The sequence below is a fragment of the Protobothrops mucrosquamatus genome, unplaced genomic scaffold (assembly GCF_001527695.2).
Source record: "Protobothrops mucrosquamatus isolate PMUCROS unplaced genomic scaffold, P.Mucros_1.0 scaffold259, whole genome shotgun sequence".
Classification (NCBI taxonomy): Eukaryota; Metazoa; Chordata; class Lepidosauria; order Squamata; family Viperidae; genus Protobothrops; species Protobothrops mucrosquamatus.
In genome coordinates, this window is record NW_015386606.1 from 546317 (window position 1) to 562650 (window position 16334).

At 35.4% G+C, this 16334-nt stretch overlaps 1 protein-coding gene across 1 annotated transcript in view; it reads right to left on the minus strand.

The window, feature by feature from the left end:
• The window catches only part of HHIP (hedgehog interacting protein), a 78431-nt gene that overhangs the window by 49802 nt on the left and 12295 nt on the right, over nucleotides 1-16334 (minus strand). Inside the window, exons 3-4 of the mRNA XM_015814520.1 lie at nucleotides 11778-11970; nucleotides 2985-3141 (exon numbers count right to left, since the gene is read on the minus strand). Of these exons, the coding sequence (XP_015670006.1) occupies nucleotides 2985-3141; nucleotides 11778-11970 (350 nt within the window). The remainder of the gene's footprint in view (nucleotides 1-2984; nucleotides 3142-11777; nucleotides 11971-16334) is intronic.

Below are 16334 nucleotides of genomic sequence, written 5' to 3' on the forward strand. Positions count from 1 at the left end.
TGTTGGAGACAATCATCGCAGCACTCTCAGCCCAATCTATCTCCTAGGGTTGTTACAGGATATCTCTTATGGTCACTGACCATCATGTTATACAGCTTACAAGAAGTACAAGATCCAAGTTAAAATTCATACAGGTTTTCTAAGAGTAATAAAAATAACTAGTAAATAAAATATTCAGACTACTAAATTCTTCAAACTACTAAATGTTTCTAATAAATATTAGAACAATACTAATAATCTAAATACTTAAAAGTAATTGATTAGAGTAGGACAATATTTTCCTGAGTAGAGCAATGTCAGCTGAAACAAATGTTGTGAGTGTTCTGATGATTTTAGGGTAATCATATGAACAAGTTAGGAGGGTAGGGCACAGGTTGATATAGAAAAAAACACTGAAGGGACATGTAGGCTAGATTCTCAGGTTCCTACAACTCACGGGGGCAAGTTAATTCTGCAAAAAGGATATTATTTTACCTTTGCTACAATATCAAATTAAAGGCATTAAAGCAGGCTAAGGAAAGAGCTCTACAGTGTTCTTGGACTGGTCATACTGAATTTGTAATGTGATTGGTTTCCTTTAATATTCTGCCGGTATTGGTTGCCTAGATTGCCAAGTTCTACCTAGAGCAGAGGTCTAGGTCCCCAACCTTTTGAGCACCACCATCATCATAATAATAACTTTATTGTCACTTTGAATGTACACCAGTCGGCGTACATCAAAATGAAATTTTGTTGCATACAGCTCTCAAAGGGTCACCACCTCCGATATACACTCCTTGTTGGTGGCCGGCTCAAGTTACAGATCTTTCATTTTAGTCTCTAGGGAGCGAACGATGGCAAACAGGACAAATGGAAACGGAGCTCCGTGTTGACTAGCCCTCAAATTAGCTTGCATTCCTGCACAACAATCTTGCCTCCCTTCCTTTTTCTGATCCTGTCTTTTCCACCCTTTCCTTAAAGAGGCCTTGCTTCTTTTCGCCCCTGGAACCAGGGACCGGTTCCGTGGAGAGAGGTTTTTCTGTGGACCAGAAGGGGCGTGGTTTCATGTACTGCCTGCACCCCACAGTTTGTCAAGATCTTTTTGGATCCTGAGCTTGTCTTCTGGGTGTTGGCTATTCCTGCCAGTTTAGTATCATCTGTATTTGATGAGTTCCCCTTCTATTCCCTCATCTAAGTCATTTATGAAGATATTAAAGAGTACTGGGCCTAAGACGGAGCCTTGTGGTACCCCACTGATTATTTCTCTCCATGTGGATGTAGTATCATTGAGGACTACTCGCTGAGTATGGTTTGTCGGCCAACTACAGATCCTAATTAAGCAAAGTAATCTTCTGGCTATAGATGAATGAAACAACTTTCTGTTGTTTCAACAGATAGAATCAAAATTTTATTTTGCATCAATAATGAAATATATAAAAATGGGGCCTGAATATATGTTTATATTTCTCTGCTAAAAACTATGAAATAGCACATTGAACCATAGTAAATCTGGTCTGTCTAAAGACCACCGTTTATTAACTAGAAATTTCTCTCATTCCAACCAATCCAGAGGCTTATAGAAAGCATGCATACAACTTAGTAGGAGTACTTAAAAACTGATTGGAAAATATTTGTAAGGCTCCATGCTATTTCCTGTGTTAAAAAGTGGAATAGTAATGAAACAATTCCAGTCTTTGGCTGTTTGGAATGTGTTAACACTAAAGACTGGGGGGGGGGGGTAACCCACCAAATAATGTTGCTATACCATTCCAACTGGGTTTATTAGATTGCTATCAGGCCCTTTTCCATTTTTAACTGATGATTAATTTAATAATTACCAGATGAGAGATTGGTGGCCAGGGCAATGTTGTTTAGAGGCATGAACTGAAGCAAAGAACTAGTGGAGGAGGACCTGTGTAGCACAATAAAGTTCTTCCCATCTCTTGGGTGAAATCTTAATCACTGGCCAAAAGTCTTATTAATGAGGAATTTACAATTATTTTCCTTAAAATACAGGATTTTTTTTTCATTTTTAGCTTGGAAAAGTTGGTCCCAAATAATTTGTTTGCTTCTTTTTATTAGATTTGTTAGACTTCCATCTAACGGATAAGTTATAATGGTGGGATAGTTGCTAGATTTGTAACATTTGAAGGCTGATTTGCATCAATCATGATCAAACCTGGATTCCTGCCTGAGATGGGAGAATTTGCTCATGTAATGCCAATTGATAGTAAGTTGACTGTAGTCTTTTAAGTTTAGATATTAGCACTTTTATATAGTTAAAGGCTGTGCAGAAGGATTTCAGAAAAAAATAATAGAAACCAATGCTATGTGAGGTATATAAATCAAATAATTTAAAATATTAAAATGAATTAACAAAGCATAATATAGAAGTCAGAAATAAAACTGGAATAAAAGAGTCTGGAATAAATTTATAGAAATTTCAACTGGACCACTGTTGGATATTATGTAACTTTCGTACAATGAGCATAAACTCTCATTGCTAAAAACACTGCTTTGTTGCCATCATTAATTTTCAATGATTATCAAATATTGACAACATAAGAAACACTTTTTTTTAATTGCACTACATTTAAATGATATTATTCCATTTTTAATCATAAATGATTGTGAAATCAGGCAGATTATAAATTATGTAAATAAAATATGAAAATACAAAATATGAAAATATTGAGTAAAAAGAATAATCAGGAAAGCAAGAGTGATTTTTTTCAACAAATCAGAAAAATATTAACAAGTAACCTCGATAAGATTTCAGATAAGACATCTGCAATATATTTGATCTAACAATTTTATGAATCATTAGTAAAGTATGTATTATGCAAGAATTCAGTACTTTAAAGAATAGTTTCTTAGCCAAAGCTGGAAAAATCAACATCTGGATGACATAGCTAGAGAGCACAAGCAGAAACTGACTCAACACATTATCAGGCCACAAAGATTTGTCAGGCTTTCTGAATTAAAAAATATTTATCTTTAGAAACCTGCTTATATCTTCTTCTTTGCCATATTCTTCTATTTGATCCAAATAGTTAGAAGATGGTCCTCGAACTTGTTTTCTTGGAAAATCTGGAAAGCAGAAACCACCATCTTTTCTTGCATAGTAGAAACAAAAGTCATCAGCAGTAATTTGGAGCAAACCTTTGAAAAGGAAGGAAGAAATGTTTAGCAAATTAGTTTGTGTTATTTTCTATTTAGAGTTTGCTACTTTTTACAAAGGAATTGTAGAAAAGTAGATATCATTCTGATTCACACATAATGCTCACTATATATCATTCTGGTTTACACATAATGTTAACCAAATTAGTATAAGTTAATATGATATGAAAATCCATACATTGTGTATGACAGAATGGAACAGAACTACTTGCATAAGTAAAAAAGGAATTGCAATTTAGCATTATGTGTGAAGTCCTTGGTGCTCTCTGAGCTTAGTTGTTTTCTTGCAGACATTTCAGAAAACAACCACGTTTAGAGATCACAAAGAGACCACAATTCAACCCTGAGTTACATATATTCTCTTCAATTGGTATATTATGTATGAACTAGACCACTGGTAATTTTGATATGTTATATCTTTTAAAATACAAATGTTCTTCCCAAGAATGTACATAGGCATACAATTTTTCATCAATATTTTTTATCAATATACAGGTAGTCTTCATCTTATGACCGTTTGTTTAACGATCATTTAAAGTTACAGTAATCTCATAAAAAGTGACTTATAACCCATCACTGAAGTTGCAACCATCACACCACCCTTATGGTCATGTGACTGCAATTTGGGTATTTGGCAACTGGCTTGCTTTCACGATGGTTGGAGTGGTTGCATGATCATGATTTGTGATCTTCCCAGCCAGCTTCTGACAAGCAAACTTAATTGGAGAAGCCAGATTTACTTAACAATTATGTGATTCGCTTAATGAGCATATGATTCACTTAACAACTATAGTTAATCACTTAATAGTAGTGGTAAAAATGTTCATAAAATCAGGCCTGGTCATGAAACAATCACCTTTCTTAGTGACTGAAATTCCAGTCTACCTATAAACAGAGCTCAGTAGAGAGTAAGAAATAACATGAACCTTCCTCATTTTTCTATTGGAAGAATATTTATCTCTTAGGGTCTTATGATCTTTTACAATAATTGCAGATTACTTGACTGGTCTTTAAGAGGGCATTAAAAACATGGTTTCCCAGTCTTGGGTTAGATGATTGGTATAGTCTTTTGTCTATCTCTTGTTGGGACAGGTGGGAAGAAACAGCTGTTTCCTTCAAATGATTATCTTTTCAAATTTTACTTTTACTGTTTTATCCTTTTTATATATTAGTCACTCAGTGTCTTGAAATTTGAAGTATAAATAAAATAAAAAAATTACATTTGTCCTATTTCATTGACTCATCTGTAAATTCTAAATGAGCCCAGCATGACTACAGTATATGTGTTATTCAGAAGACAACAAAGTAAAAAAGTTAGGCATGTGAAGAAAAAGTTGTGGTATAATATGTTGGACATAGATATTCCCAGGGCTTTTTTTGTCATAGAACGCCCAGAACGGAGTTCCGGCACCTTTTTTTGATGGAACCTTGTAGGGTAGGCAAGGCGGGTTGTATGACATGTATGAGTTCTGTCACTTTTTTTTTTTTTTTTTTTTACAAAAAAAGCACTGGATATTCCAAACTTTTGCTTAGTTGTTTTTTCTTACTTTAATTTGCAGCATGCACGTCATTCTAAAAATTCTAAAACATTTTGAAGGAAATGTAGGTACCTTTAATGAAAAATAAAAACCTACCAAATATTTAGATATATTATTTGTTACACGTTATTTCTTATTCTTGATAAATTTAATAAAATTATATAAATATGACATCATACATCAATAATAAAACTGATTAGAAATCATGCCAAACTTTCAGATTTAGGAGCAGCAATCAAACTCTCTACAGTTCTTATTATTTATACATGTTTTCCAGACAACCATCAACAGAAATATTCATAAAAATGCAGTCCGTGTGGCCCTGAAGAGCAACTGACCAGATGGAATGAAGCCATCTATCTTTCCAGTTTGCTGAATTTACAACTTTCTTACATTACAATGTATTAGGTTATCAAAATCAAAAATAAGAGCAAAACGGTCTTGAAAATTAAGCTACATTCTGAAAATTCTTTAAATAAGTTAACTGCTTTTATACTGGAGTTTATTTTCAAACATGTTCCAAATGTATAATTGCATTAGAGTTTTACAAACTTATTCTGAAGACCATCAATTTCCATAGCTGATTTGTAAAAGTAACAAATATATTTTTCATATGAGCATATACTTTACACAATCTGTATGAAAAACTTTCTGTGTATAATATTGATACAAATTACACACATATTTCTCTAAAATACAGTATGTGATCAAATGACTTATCTTTTGTCCACAGAAAAAATAATCAGCCTAAAACATTCATGGAGGTCCTCAGTCTTATGCTTTGTATACTCAGTACAATTTCAGAGTGTACAACATGTCTATCAATCTATCTAATATATTCAATCCACTCTACATTGCCCAAATGAATGTATGAAGAACTATAATTTTAGATAAATAATACAATTATTTATTTACTAATAAACAATATTCATGGATAGTTCTACATAATGAATTTATGGGAGAAAAAATGTCTTTGTGGAATATATAGTGTCAAGTCCACTTAATGATAGCAAATATCTACAAATCCATAGGCTGCAGGAACATTTGTCTTCTATACCATCTATGAAATATATATATATATATATATATAAGCCTGCATTGCTTTGATGCTGCAATTTGTCTTTTCCTACTTTTCTTTTCTCTTTGTCTCATTCTGTCATTCCTTTTCTTCCCTGCCTCTCCTTTTAGAAGAAGGTAAAACTATTCTTGCCGAAAAACTGATCTAATAGCTTATAGAAAGCTTTTGAAATTGGTCCCATGAATTTGACCAAAAATTTAAGTTGCCCTTGCATTACATCAAAGGAAGAGAAATTCTTCCTATTTCTTGAATTCTCAGTTAAATTGTTACTGAGTCGTGGTGGCACAGTGCTTAGAATGCAGAATTGCAGGCTAACTTTGCCCACAGCCAGGAGTTCAATCCTGACTGGCTCAAGACTGACTCAATCTTCCATCCTTCAAAGGTCAGTAAAATGAGGACCCAGATTGTTGGGAGAAATATACCCTGATTCTATAAACCACTTAGAGCAGTGGTGGTGAACCTATGGTACGCGTGCCAGAGGTGGCACTCAGAGCCCTCTCTGTGGGCACGTGCACTGTTTCCCCAGCCCCACCTCCCCTTGTGGCCCCCTCCTCACCAGCAGCCCCCCGGAGGAGATTCGCCCCCAAGCGTGGCCCGCATGGAGCAGCGCAGCCAAGGACATGGTGGCCGGGCAGTGGGGACAAGACTCCACCCTTGTGCCCCATCGCATGCAGATGATGCTATGGGGTGCGGATGGAGGGCGTGGTTGCCATGGCATTGCTGGGCTGCCATGGCGATCTGCGGCGGTCCATGGAGGCAGTGGGGGGCTGGGTGGGTGACGGGGGCTGGGGCAGAGTGCGGGTGGGCAGGGCGGGGGCGGGGCCAGTTTTTGGGCACTCGGTCTCTAAAAGGTTCACCATCACTGACTTAGAGAATGCTCTAAAGCAATATAAATATAAAATAATATAAATCTAAGCAATATAAATCTAAGTGCTATTGCTATTTAGAATGCAGATCAACTAAGAATTCACCAAGAATTCATTAACAGCCAACTATCACCAATATATTATAAATACATAAGTTTGGCTTATTTATATGGCTATCCAAATGTTTAGAAAGATGAAAAGTGATACTCAGGTCATATAAGTTACACTCATAGTAATATCGGGAAATGGAATATTTTATTCAATTCCGCACCATAATAAAATCAAACACATCAGCAGACAAAAGCTGTTCCACTAAGTAATTATTGGAAGTTGGGCACAGCTATTGAAATGAAGCCAAGCAAGATCATGGCTGCTTAGTTAGACTGGAAAATAAAATTATAAAAAAACCAAACAAGCCAGTGGCAAATCACTTCCACCCTTTTGCCAAGAATATTGCACAATCATATCTGTCAGGCTCAAATTAAATGCCTTTATTTTATGATTAATATAATTAAATAGCTATATTATACATTTGTGTTTCCCTCTCAGAAAATATCTCTGTTGAATAAGCCAGCTATTGAAGCTTCTTCCTCAGTAATCAAAACTATGAAACTGGTTAATTCCATCAAAATCAGTATTCAGCTCTTAGAAAAAAACAAGAGCCATATGATATTTTAATGATGAATATGTATACCAGGCATTAGGGAGTTTCTTATGGATTTGAGACCTCCCATCCATAAGGTTGTGCTATAAAATAATTGTTAGTTTTGAACATGTTTATTGCAACAAACAAACTTGACTACATTTTTGTAAATGACTAAATTTCTAAGAGACGATAGATGTTAAATAAAGTGTAACATTATATATGCTTTCTTAGAGCGAGGTTCTACTCTTAAGACCAATATTTTAAAGTATAGGTCATCCCCAAGTTACGCTCGTTCAAAGTTATGTGACGAACACCCCCTAGTGCTTATGAGCAAGTCCTGAAGTTACGAATATTGCAGCACCATAGCAGTCGTTCGCCCTTACAAGCGACAGCAGTGGCTCTGCAACTTTCACCCTGGTTATTCCCTCCCTCCCCACCCACGCCCTGGGTCTCCCTAGGTACCAGGCCTTCAATACTCATGCTGCGAAGATCGAGATCCTTCACTTTCTTGGCTGTTCCAGGTCTTCGGTGTGTTTGCAGAAAATGGAGGCTTAAAGTAATGCAAGATCATGCGAGATCAGTGGGGTGAGATCTCACGCTACTGATCTCATGGTATTTTAGGCCTCTGTTCTCTGCAACAGAGAATGGAACCGAAGCTGGGGGATGCTTCCACATGGATCGAGGCCTTTTCCAGGCCACTGTGGCCCAGATCTGAGGCTGGGGAGCACTTCTGCGCCCTCCCACCTGATCTGGTCTCTGGAGGCCTTTTCCAGGTGCGATCAGGCCATGGAGGGTTTGCGGAAACGTTTGCTGGCTTCAGATTCAGGCAGCAGCGACCTGGAAAAGGTCTCCAGAGCCCGGATCGGGCCGCAGGGGGTGCAGAAGCATTCCCCGGTCTTAGATCCAGGCAGCAGTGGCCTGGAAAAGGCCTCCGGAGTCCAGATTGGGCTGCGGTGGGGCATGGAAGCGTTCCCTGGCCTTAGATCTGGGCAGTAGTAGGAACTGCGGCAGAGAGGAGATGGATCTTTTCCGGGTGAGTCCAATGCGACAGGAAGGCAGGGGGCGCATGTGGTATCTTAGTGAGTTGGGGAGGCCTTGGGGGCCTGTTCCATCACTAGGTCCTCCATGGCCTTCCCCACCCTGAGATACTTCATGTTTGCTTAACGAGCCATGTGCGTTTTAATGAGCAAGGGAGTAATCTCGTTCGAGGTACAAGATTCACTCTACAAGTTTTCAAGTTACGAGTGGAATGGGCAGGCTCCGTTACACTCGTAACTCGAGGACTACCTGTAATTATGTTTTAAGTCCAATCATTTCTAGCTCCAGAAATAGTAATCAAATCTCAGAATAGTACTTTGATTAATAAACAAATCATTCTACCAAACAGATCTCTTAATCTGATTGGTCATGGGTATGCTGATTTGGTCATTTATGGTAGATAATTCTCTTATCCACTCTTAGAATAAATAGAATAGTTATTGGGGTCTTATTGATATAGAAAACCCAATTCTGGCTGATAGTGTAGCATGCAAAGTTCAGTGCTCTGTCCAGTGCTTAAAGTGATATTTTCATCTGGTTCCCTTTCAAGGCAACCTGGGTGGTCACAAAAACCACTTGACATCTTGATGCACTTCAGCAGTTTTACATATACACAAACTCTGTAGGAAAATAAATTTGTCATTTGTCACCACATATGTTGATCTGGGGAGCGAAGCGCTTTTGACTCAGCTCCTGTGCAGCTCAGATGCCTCTCTCCCCGTTGTTTCAGCATTTAATCTTTTTATTCTGCGAAAGCAAATTTTCCTTAAGAATAATGACTTTTTAGGGAAAAAAAGAATATTGCAATTTAGCAGATTACTCTTCATATATATATACATATGCTAATTAAAATTATATTTATGTAGGGGGTTGTTATTATTATTAATAATAACCTCCCTTGGAGGCCTGCAGCATGAGCCAAATATTTAATCTAATCTGTTATCGCTGCTCAACAGGCAGTCTTGGCAACTGTGATCTGTTCTGCTTTGCTCTAGAGAATGCAATAAAGAGTAAGGAACAGCTGGTTTAAGAAAGCCTAAGAAATGTCTCTGTAGTTTAGAAAGACAATAATAATATTTTCATATTTTAATGAGTTTAGATACATGCTAAACCACACTAAAAGCATCTCTTTCAAAATGTTTCCTTATGTTAATCAGAGCAGACTACCCCGCCCCCAGTTCAAAGTTATGCATCCATGGGACCTCTAAGCAATAAAAGTATAGAGGGTTTCTTAAAAGTTTTTCTTAATTTATTTCATAGTACTCTGCTCCCCTTTTAAACTTTTTTGTTTTTTTAAAAGCTACATTTATTTCATAAATGTTTACTGTTTAGTTTAAAATGTGATAAAAACAGCGCAACAATCACTATTCATGTTGTGTAGATTATGCTCAGATGTAATATCAAATCAAAGATAGAATTATGTGCATGACATTTAAGCGGATTTGCTGTTTATTGCAAAACCATAGTGCTCTGTTGTATTCAGGTGCAATAATAGTATTGTTTCAGTTGCAGAGCTTTGTGAAATAGGCTGATGTGTATCACAGGACACACTAGGACTCATACAACCATCACACTTAATTATGGATTCCTTGATTCCTTCCAAACATTATTAACCTTAGCAAATTATTAATTTTTGTAATTCCACCTTCCCGCTTTAATATCCTAAACAATAGTTCCTAGAATTGTCAGCCAATAAAAAGGGGTAAAGTACTCCTAAATCCAATTGAGATTGGAAAAATTAAGTACCCCAAATTCCTCTGGATTACACTTCTGTGCGATCAACAAAGATTTGGATGGAATAAATTCTCTTTTCTGTTTTACAGTGCATGAAGAATCTCATTTACAATGTTGTGGTCTTTTGTATTTATCAAACGCCTCTATTTACCTGATGTGTTTAACAACACCATGGAATTCCTCCAAGAATTATAAATCAGTTGAAAGTCTGATTTAGCCTTCTTGCATCACTAGCAAATCATCTCTTTTATAAGGTTAAACATTTGAAATAAGTTTACTAGCCATTTAGTATTATGATTCATATTTGCATCCAGCTTGTTGTAACATTATAATTTAATCTTTTAGGGTAGACCTTGATTATCGTTCCTCTGATAAATGTTTGAACTAAATAATCTTTTTTCCTCCTGTTTCACGTTCACTTCTGGTTTTTTTCTTCTGCTACTTGGTTCTATTTCTTATTTCAAAACATTATTTAAGATCTAAACTTACTCTTTAGCAATATTTTAATTTCAGTATTAAAAAATCAGTGGTCATACGTCATTTCTAAACAAATCTCAAAATGAGTATAAAGGTCAAGCCAAAATCAACCTTAAAATATAAATGCAAAACTCAGATTAAAAATTGCTCATAGAACAAAATTATGTCAGTTAGAAATCCTCCAAAATGTTTAAGTTAAAAAAAAAAATTGAAGGAAGCCATCTGGAATTATCCAGAGGAATTATCATCAGAAAGGATCCATGACTAATAACATAACAAATCTTAATGGTGGATTAATGACCAAGATATTAATTATTTCAGTAGAAACACTGGCCCATAAGAATGTAAGCAGGGAACTTCAAAGAGGAAAACATTTACAAAATCCATCCCAGAAGTGCCTCCGTCTACCCTACCTACAAGACCTCAGAGAACAACCAAGTCTTCTAAGATCCCCTGGAACGCTACGAGAAAGCTACATGGCTTTCAGGAGGGTCCATCTTCTAAAGACAGCTGCCTTGACAGAGATGGCACATTTCCTGGGTCCTCAGAGGTGACACTATTTAAAGGGACCATGCAATTCCGTTGGCCCAATACCAACTAGGCAGAAACCATGAGAAATAGATACTCTCTCAAATAAACTGGTCCAACGCTTTATGTTCCACTAAACTGCTTTTGTACCAACCAAGATATATGGATCCTTGGTTAAGAAATACAGATCTAGATAACATTTTATAATCACAACCAGTACTTTCCCGATAAAGAACATGAGTATTAAATAAATGTTTTTTTACAATGTATAAGAAATTTAAGTAAACATATAGTGACCATTTTTTCTTGGAAAATATAAAGGACAAATTTGAAAAAATGGCAAATCTGAAAGAGACATATAAGAATTTAAAAAATGTTTATATTGATAACTTGGCTTTACAAACAAAATTTAACAGCGGAATTAAGAAAACTACAAATTCACATATTCTAATAAAAATATCTAAATCAAACAGTACATTTTAAAATAATTCAATTTCCATATTTTTCACATGAATGTGAAAGACTGCATTAAGTGGTACCATTTGTACAGTGAAAGTTAAATTATCAAAATAAAGGATAAAAGTGAGTTTTTAAAAAATAAATACCTTTAAAGTATAACTTTCTAAAATAAAAATTTGTCCTTTATAATAAAGGACATATGGTTAGGGTAGGTATATATCACCTCAATTTATTATTCTTTTCCAATATTTTACCTGGGATGTGACCTCTGCAAGTGTAATAGAATTCTTTGCAATAATCCTTGCACAGGAAAGGAAGGGCTAGTTCTCTTTCCAATGCCTCCTTCACAGTTGAGTGGAACAGATTCTGAGCATTCGGTGAACAGTGAGCGCATCTGATTTCCTGCAGCAGCTTCACACATTCTGTGTTGTTGGTAACAGAAAAGATCTGCAAGCCACAAACCAGAAACATATAAGCTTTCTTGTATCTTACAAAGCACACTGCAATCTTATATAAAAAACTATGCCAATTTAACCAAGATCATTATTGGTTAAACCTGTTATACCTATCATATGTAAAAAAAAAACCCACACCAATAAGTCATTGTCACAATTCTGGGGATTAAATAATAAAAATGTAATCATACATGATATCACACAGGTAATTAAAATTCTATGTAGCTAGATTAAAATATAGATTATGTTTAAACATTCAGTTATATCCTATACAAGTAATTCCTCTCACCTAGCTCATATTTGGTTCTGAAACCTGATTTGAAGGTACCCAGCATAATAGTTTGCATATGATTCCAAGTTGCTGTACCCCATATTGCATAGGTTGCCTCTTCCAGAGCATGGCTATTTGATATGCATACCTGTTACACATGGTTTCACTCACTCCCATGACAGTGAAACTGTTAACATAAGAACTAGAGAGTTTTAGTAGATGAAGACCAGGTTGTGGAAAGGTGCTGATGCAACTCTCAATCTAGCATCAGTACAAAGGAATACACAGAATAATGAAGCTAAATTATTCATATAATAAATAACACAGCTCTGGCTTCCCTTCTCCTAATTCTTTGCGTGTAAACAGAACACAAAATTGAAGTTGAGGTGTACATATCTTTTTCTACTAACATTTAGCAATAAAACAAAAAATGGTGTCGCTGTTTACATGTCTGGATAAGTTGTTGGGTTATAATTCCAGAATGTATGTCTTGTTTTCACTGAAATAAAGATATTGTAAATGTGTGAAAATTACATCTTTCCAGTTCAAGTTAATTGAGCAAAACCACCACAAATAATACAAGTATAATTCCCATTTATGCTACTAATTACTGTAATACTGAAAAGTAATTACATTTAATATAATACTGTAATAGATGTATTATGCATGCCCAGATACATGCCAAGATGGTATTTTTAACTGCACGCTAAAATTTAGCCAGTATTTTACACCTAGGTCTTGACAAAAATACTTCTTTTATCTTTCTAAAAATACTGTGGACTGACAGACAAGCAATATATATAGAGAGACAAGTAATTTTCCTTTATATTTGTTTGTATTAATCCAAATATATCTCTATTAATGATAATGCAAATTTACTGCACTATTCTAATAGAACTATAATAAGCAGGATACCACTATTACTCTTATATAATTAATCAATTTAAAGTTCACAAGATCAAGTTACACAATGATAAAAGTAGTCATATGTACAGATTGTGAAATTAACTTTTATGCGAGGCAAGTATTGATATACTTGTAAAATCATATAACTATATTATAATATGTAAAGTTTGAGGACAGTCTCACTTTTGTTCAACTTTATATCATTTCTTGGTTCTAATAATTGTTTACTAAACTTTCTAAAGTATATTTGAAATCAAAGCTTCTCTAAGATCTTTCTTTAATCAAGAAAAAATAAAAATCCCAGTTATTTAGCTTATCATTCAATTTGGATGTCTGCTTGCCTTCCTTAGGTCTGACAGAAGCACATACTAGAGACACGCAAAATAGCAAGCAATAGATATAGTACAGCATTTTGTGTGGATGGAAGCAAATTTATACTGGGTTTAAATACACCATCCTATACATTACAGAAGGAGAATATGCTTCATGAACTTGTTTATGTGCATATTAACTTTAAAGTACACATATGGAAATTGATGCACACAATTTAACAATACCCCTCCACCCCCCAAATCTATGCAGCCAATATTCACCAGTAGAGAAAAATAACATTCTGGGTTGCTGAAAAAAATTAGGTTAATTGAAAACCAATCTGATACCAGTTCTAGGTAGTGTGAAGCTTAGAATAAGCAGTATAAAACCATCCTTAAAATAAATTGGAAGTGGAAACTACTACAATAATCATGAGTTCCTAGGCATACAAAACAGATCATATTTTAAGCTGTTTGTTTTTATGATGTCAGAAAACTTGCATTTTCTATCTGGAAAAAAACTGCATTTCAAATATGACCCCATATCTATACATGTAGTCCTCCACTTACAACAGTTCGTTTAGTGACCTTCAAAGTTACAACAGCACTGAAAAATGTGACTTATGACCATTTTTCACAATTAAGACCTTTGCAGCATCCCATGATCACGTGATCAAAAATCAGATGCTTGGCAGGTGGTTCATATTTTTGACTATTGCTATGTCCCAAGGTTATGTGATCATCTTTTGTGACCTTCTGACAAGCAAAGTCAATAGGGAAGCCTGATTCACTAAACAACCAGATCACTAACATATCAACTGCAGTAAATCACTTAACAAATGTGGCAAGAAAGGTCATAAAATGGAGCAAAACCCACTTAACAAATGTTTCACTTAACAACAGAAATTTGGGGCTCAAATAGGGTTGAGGGCTATCTGTATGTTCATCCAGCTAGGATTTTTATCCAAACTGGCAAATAACACAAATTGTTCATATCTCTATTCCTCCCCGACTTTATATTATAAACTGAATTGATTAATAATGTATTTATTATTAGGTCCATTGACCTTTTGTAAATGATTGAAAGTTTGTGTATAACTAACATTAGTTTGAAAAACTAATTTAAAAGTATGCTGAGGGTCATGAGCAACAAGATCCATCAAAACATTTAACTGATTTACAGTATATCTTTAAATATATTCTTATATTCTTTAAAATATAACTGAGGATGAAAGTAGCAAAGATTATTTATGGATCTTGTAATACAGGTAGTTCTTGACTTAGGACCACAACTGGGACTTGGATTTTGGTTGCTAAGTGATGCAGTTGTTAAATAAGTCATCTCTTAAAAGCAAAAGTTGATTTTGAACAAGCAGAATAAAAAGACTATTGATGTTTTTGAACTTTGGTATTGGAGAAGTTTCCTGAGAATATTGTGAATAGCCAAGAATACAAATGGATCATCAAACAAGTCAACCCAGACTTCTCAATAGAGCTAAAAATGAACTTTCCAGTGCTAAGAATGTAAGAAGGAAAGCGAAGAAGAGCACAACCAGTAGCAAGGTGAATTGACTCAATTACAGTGCTGATGAGTGCACTGTTGGAAGATATGAAAAAGCAGGTTAGGATTGTGAAGAAAATCTACCTATGTGTCCATAGGAATTGATAATAACTTGATGGCACATAATTAATTTCTTCTTATTAGTAATCACGATGTCCACAAAAAAAGATTCAGACAGTCAAATCAATGTGCTCTTTGCATAGAGGAAATACTTCTAAAGTATAAAATAGTCTAGATCAGTTTTTCTTAAACTTTCTTCTCTCAGGACCCTTTCCCACTTTTAAAAATTAAAGAAGACCACAAAGGAGCATTATTTTTATCAATATTTATTGTATTAAAAATTAAAATTGATTCATTTGCTGCCAACCATTACTTCTCACAACTGTTTGATGTTATTTTAATATTGTATTATTTTTCAACATTGCTGGAAAATAATTTTGATTTCATGGACCTCTGGGAGGGCCTTGATGGATGCCTAGGAGTCCTAGGACCACACTTTAAGAAACCCTGGGGTAGATATTTAATAATAGTCTGGTTTTGTACACATCTGTCTTGCCATTAATTCAAAGCAATAGATTGTCCTACTTTTGATAACCGGCAAGCAAAAACAATAAATAAACTAGGCCATTACATACTCAATAAATAAGCGGAGACATTAGTCTGATAAACAGGTAGTCTTCAACTTACAACCACAATGGAGCCCAACATTTTGGTTGCTAGGTGAAACATTTGTTAAGTGAGTTTTGCCCCATTTTATGATTCTTCTTCCATAGTTGTTAAATGAATCAGTACAGTTGGTAAATTAGTAACACAGTTGTTAAGTGAAACTGGTTTCCCCATTAACTTTGCTTGTCAGAAGGTTGCAAAACTTGGTCACATGACTCTGGGACACTGCAATCGTCATAAATATGAATCAATTGCCAAGCATCTGAATTTTGATCATGTGACCATGGGGATGCTGCAATGGTCATAAGTGTGAAAAATGGTCATAAGCCACTTTTTCAGTGATGTAACTTTGAATAGTTACTATGTCAGGGGTGTCAAACTGCCGGCCCACGGGCCGGACGTGTCATCCCAAAGCCACGCCTATCCCATTGCCGGCAATGGAAAAACTGTCCCGATACGTTGCACGACGTCACATACGAGTTTGACATGTCTGCACTAACTTCTGTAAGTCGAGGATTACTTGTATAGTAAGTGAGCCCTAAATGGATGGGAGAAGATGGGCTGGGCATACAACCTCCAATCCTATTGCCCCATTTCTTTAAAGTAGGATAGAACATCTCTTGCAGTTTAAAGAACTAAGT